This window comes from Neurospora crassa, linkage group IV (assembly GCF_000182925.2).
Source record: "Neurospora crassa OR74A linkage group IV, whole genome shotgun sequence".
NCBI lineage: Eukaryota > Fungi > Ascomycota > Sordariomycetes > Sordariales > Sordariaceae > Neurospora > Neurospora crassa.
Genome location: NC_026504.1, coordinates 2,157,273 through 2,174,053, shown reverse-complemented (window position 1 = coordinate 2,174,053; position 16,781 = coordinate 2,157,273). Strand labels below are relative to the sequence as shown.

General features: G+C 50.4%; 2 protein-coding genes across 2 annotated transcripts; both read left to right on the top strand.

Moving 5' to 3' along the window:
- The first annotated feature begins 84 nt into the window (after positions 1-84).
- Positions 85-10,723, top strand: NCU07702 (hypothetical protein). The gene is made up of 2 exons (XM_957195.2): positions 85-524; positions 598-10,723. Exons 1-2 carry the CDS (start codon positions 478-480, stop codon positions 10,478-10,480), a joined length of 9,930 nt encoding a protein of 3,309 aa, XP_962288.2. The 5' UTR covers positions 85-477; the 3' UTR covers positions 10,481-10,723.
- A 1,856-nt stretch (positions 10,724-12,579) lies between these two features.
- NCU07703 (hypothetical protein) lies at positions 12,580-14,941 on the top strand. The gene is made up of 5 exons (XM_957196.2): positions 12,580-12,899; positions 13,048-13,439; positions 13,536-14,010; positions 14,094-14,431; positions 14,635-14,941. Exons 1-5 carry the CDS (start codon positions 12,897-12,899, stop codon positions 14,651-14,653), a joined length of 1,227 nt encoding a protein of 408 aa, XP_962289.2. The 5' UTR covers positions 12,580-12,896; the 3' UTR covers positions 14,654-14,941.
- Positions 14,942-16,781: the final 1,840 nt, after the last annotated feature.

Sequence of the window (16,781 nt, the reverse complement as noted above, 5' to 3'; positions counted from 1 at the left end):
CAAGGTTCGTCTCGCTCTCAAGAGATAGTGTACTATTATGCAGCAAGTATGTACCTTCGTCTGCCTACCTACACAGCTCCAGTCGCTCTATCCAATTCCAAGAGCCCGCCCCTAAAATTGACTTCAGGTTGGAATTGGGAGCGACCTGCAATTCTACGTCCGCCATCCTAGCAAAGGGAAGCAGGTACCACGTACCTCTACCACCACTTGCGATTGTCAAGGGAACCTGTGACAGCTCCCACTATCTTGAAGTTGGTGAACTTCGACATGTCGTCGCTTGCTCCTGCGCTCTGTTTTCTTTAGTTGACGTGCGACGACGTCGACCTCTTCGCAACATCTTGCCTTCTTTCGATTTGCTTCAAGCGGCACCATGGAGAGTGGCATGAATATACGGCGCATACGGAAACTGTCCAATCCACGTTGAATGTTGGCCGGCGAAGTACTTCTCTACGTCTGGCGACTTGATATTCAAACACGATGGCCATCCGAAACAACTTCTTTGACGACCAAGGGGGGTTCAATGGGTGAGTGACTCCAGACCGGACAGACAGTCATGCGTTGCGCTTGTTGCTAATCCTGGCCGGACCAACTTCACAGCCTTTTCTTGGGATCTCTCATCATATGCGGCGCATTATCAATATTCTCCCTCCTTTATTTTAACAGAGTCTTTGCGTCTCTGGTGTCGTGGGCATTGCGGACATGGACCTGGCATCAGTACAAAGTCTACATCGACATCCAGGCTCTCCAGATCTCTCTACTCGGCGGTCGCGTGTTCTTTACTGGCCTTCGGTACCACGGCGCGAACGAAACAATACTGGTCCAGAATGGCTACATAACATGGAAATACTGGCTGCGCAGAGTACGGGGCGTCAAGATCTCGGCGAAGGACGCACGAGGGCATAACGAGACCGACAGCAGTTCCGACGCCGATCCCATCACTGAACAGCTGCCGACACCCAAACTTCCTTGCCGCATCAGTGTTTGCCTGTCTGGCCTAGAATGGTTCATCTACAATCGTAGTCCGGCTTATGATTCGATTCTGTCTGGCTTGACGGATCTACAGGAGGATGCGGTCCCAGCTGCTTCGGGGACAGAGCCTGTCGGGGCAGGTGACGGGGCAGGAACCCATGAATCGGGCAACACACGAAAGCGCCGGTCCAACAAGCGTGAGACGCTGAGAAAGTCGGAACAGACGCAGAGATCGAACGCCACCCAATATAGGAATGGGCGACCAATCCGGGATAGCAGCACTGGGCGCGCGTCTACGATGGCTTCTTCCGATTCTGAGGACGAGGAGGAGCATGAGCGGGACGGACAATTCTCGCATGAGCTCCCTTTGTTCTTGCAGATGCTACCATTGCAGTTGGAGTGCACTAAAGCAGCTATGGTGATGGGAAACGAAAACACGAAAGCCATCTTGATTGTCAAGACTGAGTCCATGGAAGGGGAAGTTGATGCTTCAGCAACAGCAACCCCAGATCCGTACCGTCAAATCTTTCGTTTCAAGTTCAATCACCCCGTGATCGAAATGAAGGAAAACTTGGATTATAAGGAGGACCAGGCAGATAGGGCCACTCGAGACAAGCAGACGGCAACACATGATCCCATCTCTGTTCATCATAGGCCCTTCCTCAAACAGCAAGTGCGCAGGTTGATGGGAGGTCTTCACCGGCTTCGTCGCATCGTGCCTTTGCGGCGAAAGAGGTCTGTAGAATCTCTCCCTTTGGATGCAGAGAGGGATATCAGAACCACAGCTAGCCATATATCAACCTCAAATCCAACCAACTGGCAAGGGCTGTCGCGATACCTCGATAGCAAGACCCACGATATTGGCGGTATGAGACCAGGTTGGGCCTTGTCGGAATACGCAGCGGTATCGACCATCTTAGACAGCCCCGAAGCGACGCTCACCATCCTGTGGGATGTTGTAGGCAAAGTCCGGCGTGCTCACACTATCCCAGGCGAAAAAGCGACAGCGCCCTCACAGAACATCAATGGCGAGGAGCCGCCAGCATGGTCTATACAACTCTCGGTCAAAGGGGGTTCCATCAACTATGGTCCATGGGCGGACAGACAACGAGCAGATCTCCAGCGCACTTTTGTTCCGAATCTTTGCAAAGATGCAACTCCGGCAACACGATTGCCTGTGGGCGCGTATCGTGTTCCCACCAAGTTTAACTTTTACGTTGAGTTCGAAGACACAGTCACTCTCCGAGTTCCCGTACGGGAGGAGTCCAAAAATTGGAAATGGAAGGACAAAGAGCCTGCCGCTAAGCCCCCACCCGAACCTCAGACACGTAAGCACCGCGGTCGGTCCAAGAAGTCAGAGCAGCCTGCCACCATCCATCAACGACCGTATGGATGGCTTGATATCAAAGTTGCCAAAGACGCGACTATGTCGTATACCATGGATATGGTAGCTGGCGCGGCAGGGTTTTCAAACCAGCTCATCCTGGAGTTGCCGAGCACTGAAATCTCAAGCAGCATTAACCATGAACTGCTTTGGAAATCAGGGAAGCAACAGATATCTTGCGATCTTTCTACTCCGTTGGGCTGGAACGCGCTTCGTGAATGGCGTTTTAAAATCATCAGCAGTGATCTGGACCTCTTCATCTTGCGTGACCACGTCTTCCTCCTGACTGATTTAGTTGGTGACTGGGCAAGCGGGCCGCCGCCTGAATATCTTGTCTTTACCCCCTTCAAGTACCATGTTGAGCTGCACATGCAAAACCTCCGACTGTTTCTAAACCTCAACGACGCAAACATTGTCAACAACCCTACCGACCTAGACGATAACACGTACTTCATCGTTGCCAGCCCATCGCTTCGGTCTAAATTGACTATCCCTATTGACAGCTATAGGCCGAACAAGAACGCCATTCCCTTCAATATCACTGCTAGTACCGCTTCTGTTTCCCTTCATGTTCCCCCATGGAATACCCAAGCGTCATTCCTGGACACCAAGGAAGTTGGACGGCTGGACAATATGGTGGTTGATGGCGCCTATCACTACCATGCGATAACCTCGCCAGCAAACACAGATACGCTCTTGTTGAACTTCGGTACGAAATCTCTATTTGCGCGTGTCTACGGCTTTACTGTGCGGTACGCTATGAAGATCAAAGACAATTACTTTGGCGAGGATGTTCACTTCAAGACCTTGGACGAGCATCAGGATATGCTACGCTTGAAGGATCAGAACCCCGATGCTGAGCCTACCAACAGGCCGCCCCCTAAAAAGTCGAGCGATTTAGATGTCATCTTAAGCATCAAGTGCGACGAGCCAAAGATTCTGATACCGGCGAATCTGTATTCTTCAACTCGTCACGTTCTGATTGACACAGCTTCTTTCGGGGCTGATTTGCGGTTCACAAATTACTACATGGAAATGGACTTGGAGGTGGCACCTCTCCAACTGTCGCTGGGCAGTTCAGATTCATCGGGCCTAGACACACCAAAGAGTACCACTGGCTCCAACACACAACTGTTCATAGATGGCATCCATGTCTATGGGCACCGACTCTTTGGGCTCCCCCCTGCTGAGCCAACGTACCTATGCAACTGGGATCTTTCAGTTGGGGCCATTACCGGCGAGTGTACTACTGAGTTTTTGACGACGCTGGTCAGGGGCGGAAGCGCCTTTGGGTTCTCCTTCGATGATGACGAAAATGCGTTGATTTCCGCTTCTTCAATCGTCCTTTACGACGTCACATTTCTTCGTCTCTATGTCCAGTCGGTGGGCATCTGGCTCCATGTCGAAGACGCTGCTTTTCTTCTTTCAACTGGGTCTATCAATGTAGATTTCAACGATTGGGCACGGTCCCATTATTCCACACGAGCCAATATCAAGATTCCCAACGTCAAGGTCTCTTGCATCAATGCCGAGCATGCCGCAAGACACAAAATACGAGCTAACCATCCTATCGAAACTGACGCGATTTTGGAAACAAGCGTGGCGTTGGCTATTATTGGGAGAAAACATGACTTCTCGAACCAGAAGAGACGGCAGCGAGAATTTATTCGTCGGGAGGACCAAAGGACCCAAAGAACGCCGTTCCTTCTTCTTTCAGGGGCGCCAGAAGATTTTATCCCAGACATCGTAGATCCTCCTTCTCAGAGCGTTCCACCGATGCCGATCCCTACCAAGGCGAATGAGATTGAGTCTGACAGGATAACAACATATTCAGGCGCAACCTCTAAGCAATCTAGGAACCTACGACACAAAAGTTCGTTCCTTTCTTTCACAAGCAAGAGCAGTGTCGTCAGACCTCGCTCGAGACGCTCGAGCGTGAGGGTGAAGCAAGCAGATCGCCCTTCGCCGTTCGCATCCTATGGTCGTCAATCTCGTGGTAGCGGCGGACACGTTAGAGATATTTCGCCCTCTACCCGCCACTCCGGCTATTACAGTACTTTCGGTGACAACGCCGAGCGGCAAGATCTCATGCACAACACAGTAGCATTTTCGAGCCAGTATTTTGCACCATATTTCCCCTTGGAAAATATGAAGATGAATTTCAAGGATGCGGCAAAACTGAGCGTCGAGAGGGATGAGGGAAGCGAAGCTGAGCGCAACTCTCTCACCTTTGACTTGGGGGATATTGACCCGGATTCTATCCAGGAGGATTGTGCTTACTCGAGCATTATTCTGGAGATGCCATTGGGTGTGAAGGCAATCTGCAATCCTACCGCACTGCGACGCGTTGTCACTTTGCTCTCATCACTCCACCCTTCAGATCCGGAAGATATTTTGGACAGCATACAATCAGACTCTATGAAAGCCATTTTTGGTATGCAAAGAGATCAGAAGATGAAAGGTCATGTCCAAGACATCCTTATCAAGATACCGCGGGCCGACATTCGTTTCGCCAACCCATTTGATTCTGATCCGGCCGGCGAGGAGGAAGACCAGTATAATCTTTCGATAACCAGACTCGCATTAGCATCTCGATCAGAAACACACTGGCAAGATGCGTTTGAGCCCGAGTCCAAGAAGACACGCACCTCGTTCCATCTACGGTTACAATCGATAGAAGCTTCAGCAGCGGAAAGATATCATGACGCCTTCAACTCCCCAGCCGCTGTTCGAGCTTCGGTTGAAAATATCATGATCTCGATGGGGACTCGCGATATCACGTACCTGGACGTGGATATAGGCACGATCACGAGCTCTACGTCTTCGGAAAAGATTGATTATCTCGCCTCCTTGATACACCGCACAAGCGTCCTGGCTTCCAATTTCGGCAGGCTCTTCAACGAGAAGTCAAGTTATGAAGAGAATATGCCCAAAAATCTCGTCAAGCGGCTCATAGAAAACAGTCAAAGCGCCCCTGACCCTGGGTTTTTGGTTCGGCCTTCTGCCATTCTTCGTTCTGCGCCTGAACATCTGAGGTCCTTCGATTGCTGGAAACTCGTTATGCGACTACGGCAAATGTGGGCAGTTCAATCCCAATGGGAAAAGGAGCAACTGGGTTATACGTGTCTCGACAAAACTCAGATCCCTTCGGCCAACCTACGACAAGAAGTTATTGCAGCGTTTGAGAAATGGCGCAGTTGGGATCTGGGCAACATTTCGGACAGTCCGCTGATGAACACGATCTTCGGCCCGGCCGAAACTGAACCGGGGCCAACCAAGGAAAAGCCGACTCTCGCTGTAGTCAAGATCAAGCAAATACAGTTTATTCTAGATCCCGGGCCGAAACAAAACGAGATTACGGCCGTCGCGCTGTCGATCAGAGCTGACACAAGAAGGGCAAGCGACGCCGAATCCAATTCCAGGAATGCCGAAACCTTAGGGCGGTTAACCATTTTAAATATCAACTGCAGTGACGCTGCCATAAACCTGAATTGGGAGTTGTGTGAACTGGCCACGAGACTGCTTGAGCTGGTAGACAAACTTGAGTCCAAACCATCAACTGCTCAGAAGACGGCCTCTCTTCCTTCCACTCAGAAGACCGAGGATCATACCATTCATTGCGTGTTGGCCATCGGCCATGGGTCCATCGCTCTGGAAACCATCAACCTGCAGACATCCTCTATAGGGAGTGGGCTGAGTGCATCGTTACTCTTGCAGCTTGGGCAAGCGGAGAAAATGGATACAAACATGATCTTCAACTGCGATTCCGTAATTTCGAGTCTTCGAAGTCATTCTGAAGGAGTTGCAAAGCTTGTCCTACAAAGACCAAGCGTTTTTGTCTCACACGAACTCAAGAAGTCACAAACGGTTGACAGTCATACCATCAAGGCAACAGCAAGCAGCCACCATCTCAGCTTCGTTGTCAAGCAAGACCCGGTTTATATCACAGAACTCTTAGACCTCGTCGTACGAGATGAGGTTTCCAAGATTTACAAGCTCACCAAAAAGGTTTCTTCCTCGGCCCCCTCTGCTCCAGCGCCCAAGATCGTTGATCGGCTTTCTGCCTTCAGGGTGAACGTTGCTATGTTTATGGACCAATATACGATCAGCATACCGTTGCTCCGGTCACTGACATATACCATCAATGGAACTGTTGCGCGAGGAGCGATGGCGGCGCATTTTGGCAAGGAAATCATCTTTGACTTTGATATCAAGGAGAACTCCCATGAGATAAGGACAAAGATGAACAACGTTACAAAACGGATATCTCTGCTACAGATTCCACCGACAAACGGGCAGATCAGGAACCATACGACTGACAGGGAACATTCGGTAACTGTTTTTGCATCTCTGGAGCTGGTAGAACTGGATGCATCAGCAGTATACAGTTTTCTGTCGGCGTTGAACCGCCCTGAGGTTTCGAGTGCTATCACTGAGCTGCAGCAGCAAGCCAAAGCCATCCAGGAACATGCAAAGGAGATAACCGGAAGCAATCCTGCCTCTGACATACGCGCCTCATCTTCTGGAGCCCCTGAAGAAGAATCAAAGTTGTTAGTCTATGCTATAAACCTGACCTTTGCCGGCCTGAGAGTGTTTGGGAATAGCCCACTTCATTCGGAGGTGGAACCGTTTGCTCATATAGCATTCAAGCTCGACAAGATCCACCTTGGTACGTCCAATCGAGTGGAACAACAAGGGCCACTCCTGGCATATCCCGAGTTTCATGTCAACATCCGAGAAGTTGCTTTCGAGATCCAGAAGGGTGATGCTGAAACCATGAGATCGTGTGGAAATCTCGGCTTCGGGGCTCTTATAACCGCCTCGTCAAAGCATGACGATGGCGGAAAGGAGCAGAGGCTGTTCAACGTCAAGAGTGACGCCTTTCATATCAATCTTTCGCCTGACACAATCTCAACAGTTGTCGACGTCCTTGGTTATATGGGGGACAAGATCAAAGATCTTGATACAAGCAGAGAATTGGAATATCTGCGAAAGCTCCGCCAGTCTAAGCCGCGCATTGCAATCAATGATCTGGAAATGGAGGAAGAGAAAGACCAGGACATCGTTGATGTTTTCCTGTCCTCATTCACATACACGTTCGAGATCTGCAACATACAACTGGCCTGGCTAGTCAACCATAACCACCCAAGAGAACTCCCGGACCCTGATAAGGAGGACCTTGTCCTGTCGTTAGACAAGATTGAGCTCAGCACTCGCACAAGGAACTCGGCCAGGCTCACAATCGAAAACCTACGGCTCCAAATGGTTTCTCTTGAGCAGGAACGGAGGCTACGATCTCCGAACTCTGCTTTGCTGCCGGAGATTATCTTCAACATTGCCTACGTATCCATGTCCGACACCCGGCGGCTGGCCTTCCAAGCTGTGGGCAAGACGCTGGACATTCGACTTACTTCGGGTTTCATCCTACCGGCGGCTCATCTAACCAGGTCAATCAGTCTGTCCGTAAACAATGTCCAACAGGCTTCACAAAACTGGAATCCTTCTCCTCCCGCTGCAGTACAAGCAGCAAGCTCGCCCGAACCACAAGAGCAAATTCGCAAAAGGAGTATTCTGGGCAGCAAGAGGCTTGAGTCACTCCTCGTGGACGCAGATTTTGCGGGTGCCGTCGTGCATTTGACAGGCAAGAGAACACCCAGTGATCTAGTCAGTGCCTCAAGGCTAGGCAAGTCTGGCACGGCTGGGAAGTCGGGACAGTTTGGGCAAGAAGAGTGGGTGAACAGCGTCACGATCCTCAGGTCCCCAGGCCTTGCCTTAAAGCTCGAATATTGCGATGATGGCAGGGAAGACCCTTCTCTATTTGCTGAAGTAAGGATCGACGCGTCTAGCAACATATTGTATCCCTCAGTGGTGCCTTTGATTGTGGAAATGAGCAACAACATCAAGTCAGTGGTCAGCGAACGAGGAGATGGTTCCAACCCTCCCAGTCCTCCGTCAGCACCTTCCCCCAAGGCTAAACCAGCTGAAGAGGACGGAATTCTCGGTGCTGATCCCACCGCTGTGCTGGGTCGTGTGAAGCTCAATCTAGGCCTGCGTGTCCGGAAGCAGGAATTTTCGTTGAGCTGTCAGCCTATCGCTCTAGTGGCGGCCACCGCCAGTTTTGACGATGTGTACTTTACCGCCAATACCGTCCGGTCGGCTGACCAAGGCAACTTCTTTGCAATATCTGGAGCCTTTTCAAACCTCCAGGCTTCTATCCAACACGTCTATTCGCGGGAGTCGACCGGAAGCTTTAACGTTGACTCAATAGTTCTGTCGCTGATGAACAGCAAGCATGTAAGCGGCACCAACGGGCTGTCTGCGATTCTCAAGGTTAGTCCCATGCAGGTGTCGATCAACGCAAAGCAACTTCAAGACTTTATGCTTTTCCAAGAGATATGGGTCCCCCGTCAATTTACAGAAACGACGCCGTCATCGCCAGTGGCCAAGCTGGTCACAGAGACTTCACAGGGTCATCTCGTGCAGCGCTACCAGCAGGTTGCGGCAACTGCTGCCTTCCCTTGGACTGCCACCATCTCTATCACCGCACTGAAGATTTGTGTGGATCTAGGTCAGGCCCTGGGCAAATCTACGTTTTCCATTGACAATTTCTGGATCTCGTCCAAAAAGACATCAGACTGGGAGCAAAATCTTTGCCTTGGCTTTGACATGATTGGCATGGAAAGTCAAGGCCGGATGAGCGGCTTCGTGGCACTGCGGGATTTCAAGCTACGTACCTCCATCAAGTGGCCTGAACGAGAACAGGCCTTGAACGAGACACCTCTTGTTCAAGCGTCTGTGGCATTCAGCCAGTTCCGGGTCAAGGCTGCTTTCGACTACCAGGCTTTCCTAGTTGCAGACATCACGTCCATGGAGTTCCTCATGTATAACGTACGGCGCAGCCGACAAGGAATGGGAGACCGTCTTGTCGCTATCTTTGACGGCAATGCCGTCCAGATCTTTGGAACTACCAGCTCGGCCGCCCAGGGCGTGGCTATGTATCAGGCCTTCCAAAGGCTCATTCAAGAGCGTAGAGCAAACTTTGAGAGCTCTCTCAAGGAAATCGAGCGATTCATGAGGAGGAAATCAGTCACGGCGCCAGCAGCGGTCATAAAGCGCCTTGATCAGAAATCCAAGCTTGCCTCCGAAGCGGACGATACGCTCACCAAATCACCCATCTCACTGGATACCGACGTCGTGGTAACCCTCAAGGCCCTCAACTTAGGTGTCTTTCCCGGTACCTTCGCCGACAGCCAAGTTTTCAAGGTTGAAGCTCTGAACGCTCAAGCCCGGTTTGCCGCCAGCATCGAGGACCGCCGAATTCACAGCATTCTAGGTCTGACACTAGGCCAGCTTCGCATCGGCCTCGCCGGCGTGCGCGCTACTGGCGGTGCTCCAAAGACGCTGAGTGAGCTCTCGGTCGAGGACGTAGTCCAGAGCGCCACGGGCTCCCGAGGCGGCACCATTCTCAAAGTGCCCCAAGTAGAGGCCGTGATGCAGACGTGGCAGCGGCCGGACAGCCGTTCCATTGACTACATCTTCAAAAGCGCGTTTGAAGGCAAGGTCGAAGTAGGCTGGAACTACAGCCGCATCAGCTTCATCCGCGGCATGTGGGCCAATCACTCCAAAACGCTCCAGCGCACTTGGGGCAAAGAGTTACCCCCTGTCACGGCCATCCGCGTCACGGGCGTGCCGGAGGGTCCGGCTGAAGACAATACAGCTACTGCGATCGCAGCCCAAAAACATGGAGAGCAGAAGCCAAGAGACCAACGACAATCGTCGTCGACACCAGCATCCACTTCTGCAGAGGCCGGTCCCTCCTCTTTCTCTGCATCCGCATCTGCTTCTCAGGAGAAACAAAAAGAAAAGGATCAAAACAGACGACAATCCAACAAGATCACAGCCGAAGTCAAAGTCCCCCAGTCCAAATACGAGTACAGGGCGCTTGAGCCGCCCGTGATCGAAACCCCCCAGCTGCGCGATATGGGCGAGGCCACGCCGCCGCTCGAGTGGATCGGCTTGCACCGCGACCGGTTGCCTAACTTGACGCACCAGATCGTTATTGTGTCGTTGTTGGAGCTGGCAGGCGAGGTGGAGGACGCGTATAGTAAGATTTTGGGGTCCACTTGAGGTATGGTGGTTGGGGTTGAAATGGAAGTGTCGTAGCATGTATGAGTGAGAGATGTGGAGGGAAGAGATGATACGAGGAGAGGGGAGTATAAGGAAAGCATTTGAGAAGTGTGGGAAAGAACAAGGAGGTTTGGAAGTCTGGCGATCTACCATGTTTGTTCAATAATTAATGCTTATTTTTCTGGAGGGCATAACTTGGGCTCTTCCTCGTTTTCTAATACTGAACTTGCATCTGATTTCGATATGCTAACACATTATGTATATTTTCAGCAAATGTTGCTCTCTTTCAGCCATGCACCATTTCCCCAGGATATTGTCGTTTGTCCAGGAGAACATGGATTTGCTTCTGTTCATCACCAAAGATCACAGCCTCTATCCCGCTCACTTGACTACACAAAAACCAGACAACTTTCTACATACTTCTGCAGCCCTTTTTGGAGCCTCCCAACACCGTCCTTTCCCACCTTCCTCTAGCTTCCGGTCTCATAACCTAACTACTGCACCTAAACTTCAAGAACTAAGCACCGAGGAAACCAATGCACTCCACAACCGCCACCGGTCCGGTGCTTCGGGCCGGTGGTCGCCGATCTTTGGTATTTGGAATTTCCCTCCGTTGATTCGATGTCAGTCAGCAAGGGTAGTTTTCCGGAGGTGCGCAGGTATAGGTACTTATGTAGTAGGCATCTTTTCCCACATCCTTGAAGAACATTGATACGCCCAGATATCAAATGACAGACAGCTGTTGGTCACAAGTTTAACTACGTGACGAGGGATATGGATGCAGCAACAGAGCTCGGCGAGGTCTTTAGTACCGCTAGTTACAAAAAAAAAAAAAAAGAAACAAAACAAGAAAAAAAAAAAAAAAGCAGCCTCGGGAGAGGATTCCGAAAGCTTGAAAAGTGACATGGCTGAATTGCCTGTTGAAGCCCACGCATGTGACTCTACAAAATTCTGATGTGTTTTGGGGAAAATAGATAAAGGTCATGGTTCGGCGTCTATAGTTTGGTCGGGAGATGTTTGGTTTGGCTGTTTCGAGGGAGCCGTCGACAAGAGATGGATGACGCTCTATAGACGCGCGCGGGAAGAGAGAGTTGGTATGCGGCGTGCAGCTAAGTGACGGCCGACTAACTGTCAAGTTATTCTTCGAGGCGATTTCGGTCATGGTTTGACGAAGGTATTGCGAGGGAGCGAGCACAGAAAGAAAGAAATGGATCTAGCCGCTGCGGTTCCAACTGGTCCTTAGCCGCCATTGGTGTCCTTCAGATAATTATATCCTTTGATGGACTTCGCGATCCCGTCATAGCATAGAGTACGGGTGTGATTTGTGTCCCGGGCGGTATTTGACTTAGGTTCGCTGGTAATAGTCCCCAGCCGTTGTTGCGTTGATTAAATGGGTAGTTTATATATCGGCCATCGAGGATTTGAAATGGCAACGCCAGGATCGCTTACTGGGAAGGGGTCGAATGTCCTGCGGTGGTAGGGAGATATGCGTACCACAGTGAATCGCTCTCGAGTTTTTTTTTTTTTTTTTCATATTCCATGTCACACAGGAGAATCAATTGGCCCATACTTAACACCAGAAAGACACATTTATGTCGGGATATGTTTGGATTCTAAAAGGCGTTGGGGGACTCGGCGTTGGAGAGGGAGGATGGATTATAGGAGACATTGCAGTGATTGGTTGGTAGGTGATGTTAGTGTAGTGGCCCTTTGTGACTTGTACTTGCCTTCCACTTGCAGCCCTTGCTTCCCCACAATTCTGCATATCCTGCATGTGCTTCCCATTCGTCATGCTTTCCGAACGACTTCATGTCCTCAAAGGCCTCTTACACTCGCCCCATTATATACTAACTGCGGGCAACTGATACGCCAACCATACTCCTGACAATGACGCCGACCGCGCACAACAGACGACGTTGGTCAAAGAAACCGTCCCCCAACGCTAGCTAAAACACGAAGCGTTGCGCCGCTTGAACCTTGATTACCAACCCAACTCGTAGGACGTCATGTACTTCAACATGAAGATGAATTTCTTGGCCCTGGCTTACCGAGAGCCAAATTGCGAAACCGCCAGCCATCAAACACCATTGGATGCCCTTCAAACGGCGCTTCATTTGCAGACTTGCTGCTCCTACCGCGGCGTGATATGGTCTGAATTCCGGGCAAACTTGCGCAACTCGTCAGTACCTACCAAAGGACCGTGAGCCATGCGGAACAGGCATAGCATATCCCATTCAGAATATGCTCGATATGCTGCGCGCAAGGGCGGACTGGGTCATTCGTCACGAATCAGACTCAAGGTGGAAGTCTCCTCCAAATGGGCCGGTTGCGTGAAGGGTGTTAACGAGGGCATGATGGTGCTTCTGGCTCTCCATATCGTGACCCATTAAGCGCGGCAGAAGCCCACTGACAGTGAATGGTATCGTCTTTTCGTCTCGTCCAGAGGTTTTGCAACTACATAAATCCAGCCCACCTCCCACGAGTTCTCTAGAAGAAAATAATCTCCATATTTCCCTCTCCTGTCCATCGCCGAAAACAGTCCCTAACATACTACCGGAAATCGACAGGTCCACACAATGTTGTACAAGTCCTTAGCCGCTGGAGCTATCGCCTTTGGCTTGCCCACTTTCGCGTCAGCCACCCTAATCTTTGCTACTTCTATGGGTACATCTACGGATCCTGGATTTCTTAGCACCATCAAGTATGCGGATGGAAAGCTGGAGGTCATCAACAAGCAGCTCGGCATCTGTGGCAATAACCCTTCATGGTTGGAATTTGTCGGCGACCACATTTACTGCCTCGATGAGGCTTGGAGCAGCATAACTGGCTCTCTCTACAACTTTCAGGTCCCCAGAGATGGCACGAATCTCACGCTGATCAACAAGCTCGATACGCTGGGAGGCCCAGTGAGCAGCGTCCGCTATGGACAGAATCTCAAGGGACTGGCTATTGCCGCCTAGTTAGTCCATCTCTTTGCCCTCCCATCATTCAACCCATTCTCTGTTATGAATTAATTTGGTGAGCTAACCAAGTCTCTGACATTCCCGCTTTGTAGTGCGGGAGGGGGTTTTCAGTCGTTCGATATCTCGAATCCCGCCGCCCCCAAGGCTCTCCAAAATAGTACTTTCACAATCTCTCCGAAGCCTGGCTCCGACCCTCAGCAAAAAACATCACATCCTCATGAGGTTGTTCTGGACCCTACCGGGAACTTCATTGCAGCGCCCGATCTTGGCGCAGATCTCATTCGTATCTTCAAGGTAGACAAGAATACCTTGAGCTATGTTGAATCCAAAACGGTTCCGACACCCGATCTATCCGGCCCAAGGCACGGTGCTTTCGTTAAGCTTGACTCCGGAACCTACTTCTACGTTGTCACTGAGCTCTCCAATGAGATCATTGGGTGGAAGGTTACCTATAACAGCAATGGTCTTGACCTTGACTTTGGTAAAGAGTTGTTCATCATTCCAACACACGGCCCCGGTTCTACGGGTATCGGAAACACCACTAGAGCTTCAGAACTCGTTATTTCGGTAAGCTCGAGTTATTCTCACGCTCCTACGATCAATCAACTTTGTACTAATCAGTTCACACGATACGCGTGACTCTTGAATAGCCCGATAACAAGTTCCTGCTGGTATCATCCCGATTCGATGAAAAAACATTTGATATTCCTGACCCGGAGGACAATGCGGCGGGACGGATCAAGTCAGACTCCATCATCAACTACGCCATTGAGGCAGACGGCACCCTCAGCCTTCACCAGATTTTCGCTGCGGGAGGTATCAACCCGCGCCAGTTCTCCCTCAGCAAAGACGGCTCCCTCGTCGTGTCCGCGTTGCAAAATTCCGGCCATGTTGCGCTCATCAAGCGTAACGTTCAAACTGGAAATCTAACGGAATTCATCGGCGCTGTCCATCTCGGTGGACAGCCCACCTTTGCCAAGCTCAAGGAGTGAGTTCATTCTTTCAAACTTATTTCCGAGGGAGAGGAGGACTGGAGAGCAAGGGAGATCTCTACATACTGCCTAGAGGCAGGCTGGTAACGAGGAATACAAACCAGTCCCCTCTATGACCAGGAATGTGCGGGCAAAACGGTGATAACCCGGGTCATCCATCACACACGAACTGTTACTAACAAGATACTTCGCTATGCAGGGATACGAAATGCGCCTAGATCAGGAAGTGAACTGGTCTTTGGTTCGAAAAGGGATGCCCGTGCCGATTATTTTTTTTTTTTTTTCTTTTTCACTGAAGACGTGAAGAAGGGAAAGAATGGAATGAGAGAAGCATGGCGTTGCGGAAGGGGGTACTCTGCGTAAGGGAAAAGGAAAGTTTCGTACTTGCGCCCAGATAGGTATGCCACATATTTTTCAGGCTGGATTTCCCAAGAATGCTACCTAGCGTACTTGAATAGTGAGAATGGGAAAACGAATTTCAGAAAACCATAGATATTCAGATCTCAGCTGGAGATTGCTATTCAATTTGGCCCTGCATGACATGAGTGTCATTCGACTAAAGGTCATCCAAAAAGTCCGAGTATGCGGGTGCAAGCAGGGTCTGGTAGTATGCACGTGTATGAGTACCTGCATATGGATATGCCATGCCATGTCAAATTGATGACAATGCCAATGTCAACGTCAAGTATGTTGAACACTATTGTTCAGATCTGGTGTCGCCTCTATACCGCACCAGGATTCTCCGCTCGGCTCTAGGAGTCCACTGGTTCTCTGTGCTTGCTTCCGGTTCCTCCTTGCCTGCTTGCTTGCTTGCTGGCTTGACTTGCGTTACCGAATGTGTCCAAGTGATTTGGCACATATCACTCTTTGCCGAGGCAGTGAACTTGCGTAAAACTTGTCCGACTTCCTCTACATTCCATAACACGCGTCCATTGAAATAACCATGTACGATAAGGATGAGCTCATGGATAAATGATGAATTCCAGCACTTGAATTATCGATATCCCGATCCGGCGGCTATCGAAGAGCCCCAGTAAGTGCCCATCCACTAGCAAAAATCACCGCTTGTGCTCCAGATGTTCAAGGCGGGTGCGTGCACTATCTAGTGTAGGTCCCTAGCGAATGGGTGGCTCCGTAAATGGGATGTGAAAGTTGGGTATTAACAGGAATGGCCGCAATTCTCACCAGATCTGTTGCTGGTTATGCACACATCCCTTCCGAAGCCACCTACGAGGCTACTTTCAGATTGTCTTGGTGATTCGCGCTAGACCTCTAGACCAATTCAATGGAGCGCCGCTAGAAGGAAGGCAGAAACAGGGATTGTGAAAAGGAAATAGAGCCGGTTAAAAGCTAATCATAACTAAAGGGAAGTTGACAGCAGTTTTAGAAAAAGTAGCAGTAGAGCCACGGTTTTCGAAAACCAAATAAATTGTCGGGTGTTCAGCGAGGATGCACCGAGAACTTGGAGTATAACACCACGCACACACCCGTGGTCACATAGTGATGGCTGCTTTGGTTCAACGGGTTGCGGCGACCCTGAGATGCGATTCCTCTCATTCCATTCCAAGGCTGCTGTTCCGTCCTTCCAGTATTGCAGTTGCACATGTATGTAGGGAGCGCCACTTTCCCAACTGGCAGTATGGACTTTGGTGAACTTGACACGATGGACTTACATATAGTCCAATTCCATAATCAACTATAAACATCACTGCCCAATGGGCTAGCCTCAAGGCACAGTCCAATAGAAGACGGCCAGAATCGGTACTGAAATATCAGTATCAAAACGCAAGGTGAATAGTATAATCGAGCCCAGTGTCTACTTCTGAGCGAGGTGAGCACCGCAGTGGAACTTATCAATTTCCCAAGTCAAGCGCCAAGCGACTACAGAATAATATGTGCCCAAGTGAACTGCCCGTAACAGCGGCGTGTAGTATTGTTCCGTCTTGGCCCTCAAGGGACGGCGCTGATGCTGCGTTTAATATTCCGGTAGTCATCGGCTCATGCTCGGCAGAGCATCAACAGCGGTGAACAACAAGGAGAACCTTGAATGTCCAAATCCCATTATGTAAATCCACGTCCGCGTCCTTCAAGACCTTCCTGGGCACTGGCAAGGAGAAGACGAGCCGTTTCGTCTTCAGAAACCGAAGTGCAGGTAATGTAGGCGTGGGGATTTTCCTTTCGGAGCGAGGAAAACAAGAAGTGTAAGCATTGTGATAGCTCAACATGTCTAGACACGAGCCTAGCCTAAGGAAGGCTTAACGTGCTTGTTTCCGCAAAGCCGTTACATGATTCGGAGCGGCGACTAACGGCACTTTTGACAATTCCGTGTTAACCGAGGTCGTTCTG

Bases quoted from the DNA above. Each gene is read 5' to 3' on its own strand.
- NCU07702 (XM_957195.2), top strand. From the start codon at position 478: ATGGCCATCCGAAACAACTTCTTTGACGACCAAGGGGGGTTCAATGG. The intron at 525-597 runs GTGAGTGACTCC...CCAACTTCACAG, and splicing joins GACCAAGGGGGGTTCAATGG to CCTTTTCTTGGGATCTCTCA.
- NCU07703 (XM_957196.2), top strand. The intron at 13,440-13,535 runs GTTAGTCCATCT...CCCGCTTTGTAG, and splicing joins GGACTGGCTATTGCCGCCTA to TGCGGGAGGGGGTTTTCAGT. The intron at 14,011-14,093 runs GTAAGCTCGAGT...ACTCTTGAATAG, and splicing joins CTTCAGAACTCGTTATTTCG to CCCGATAACAAGTTCCTGCT.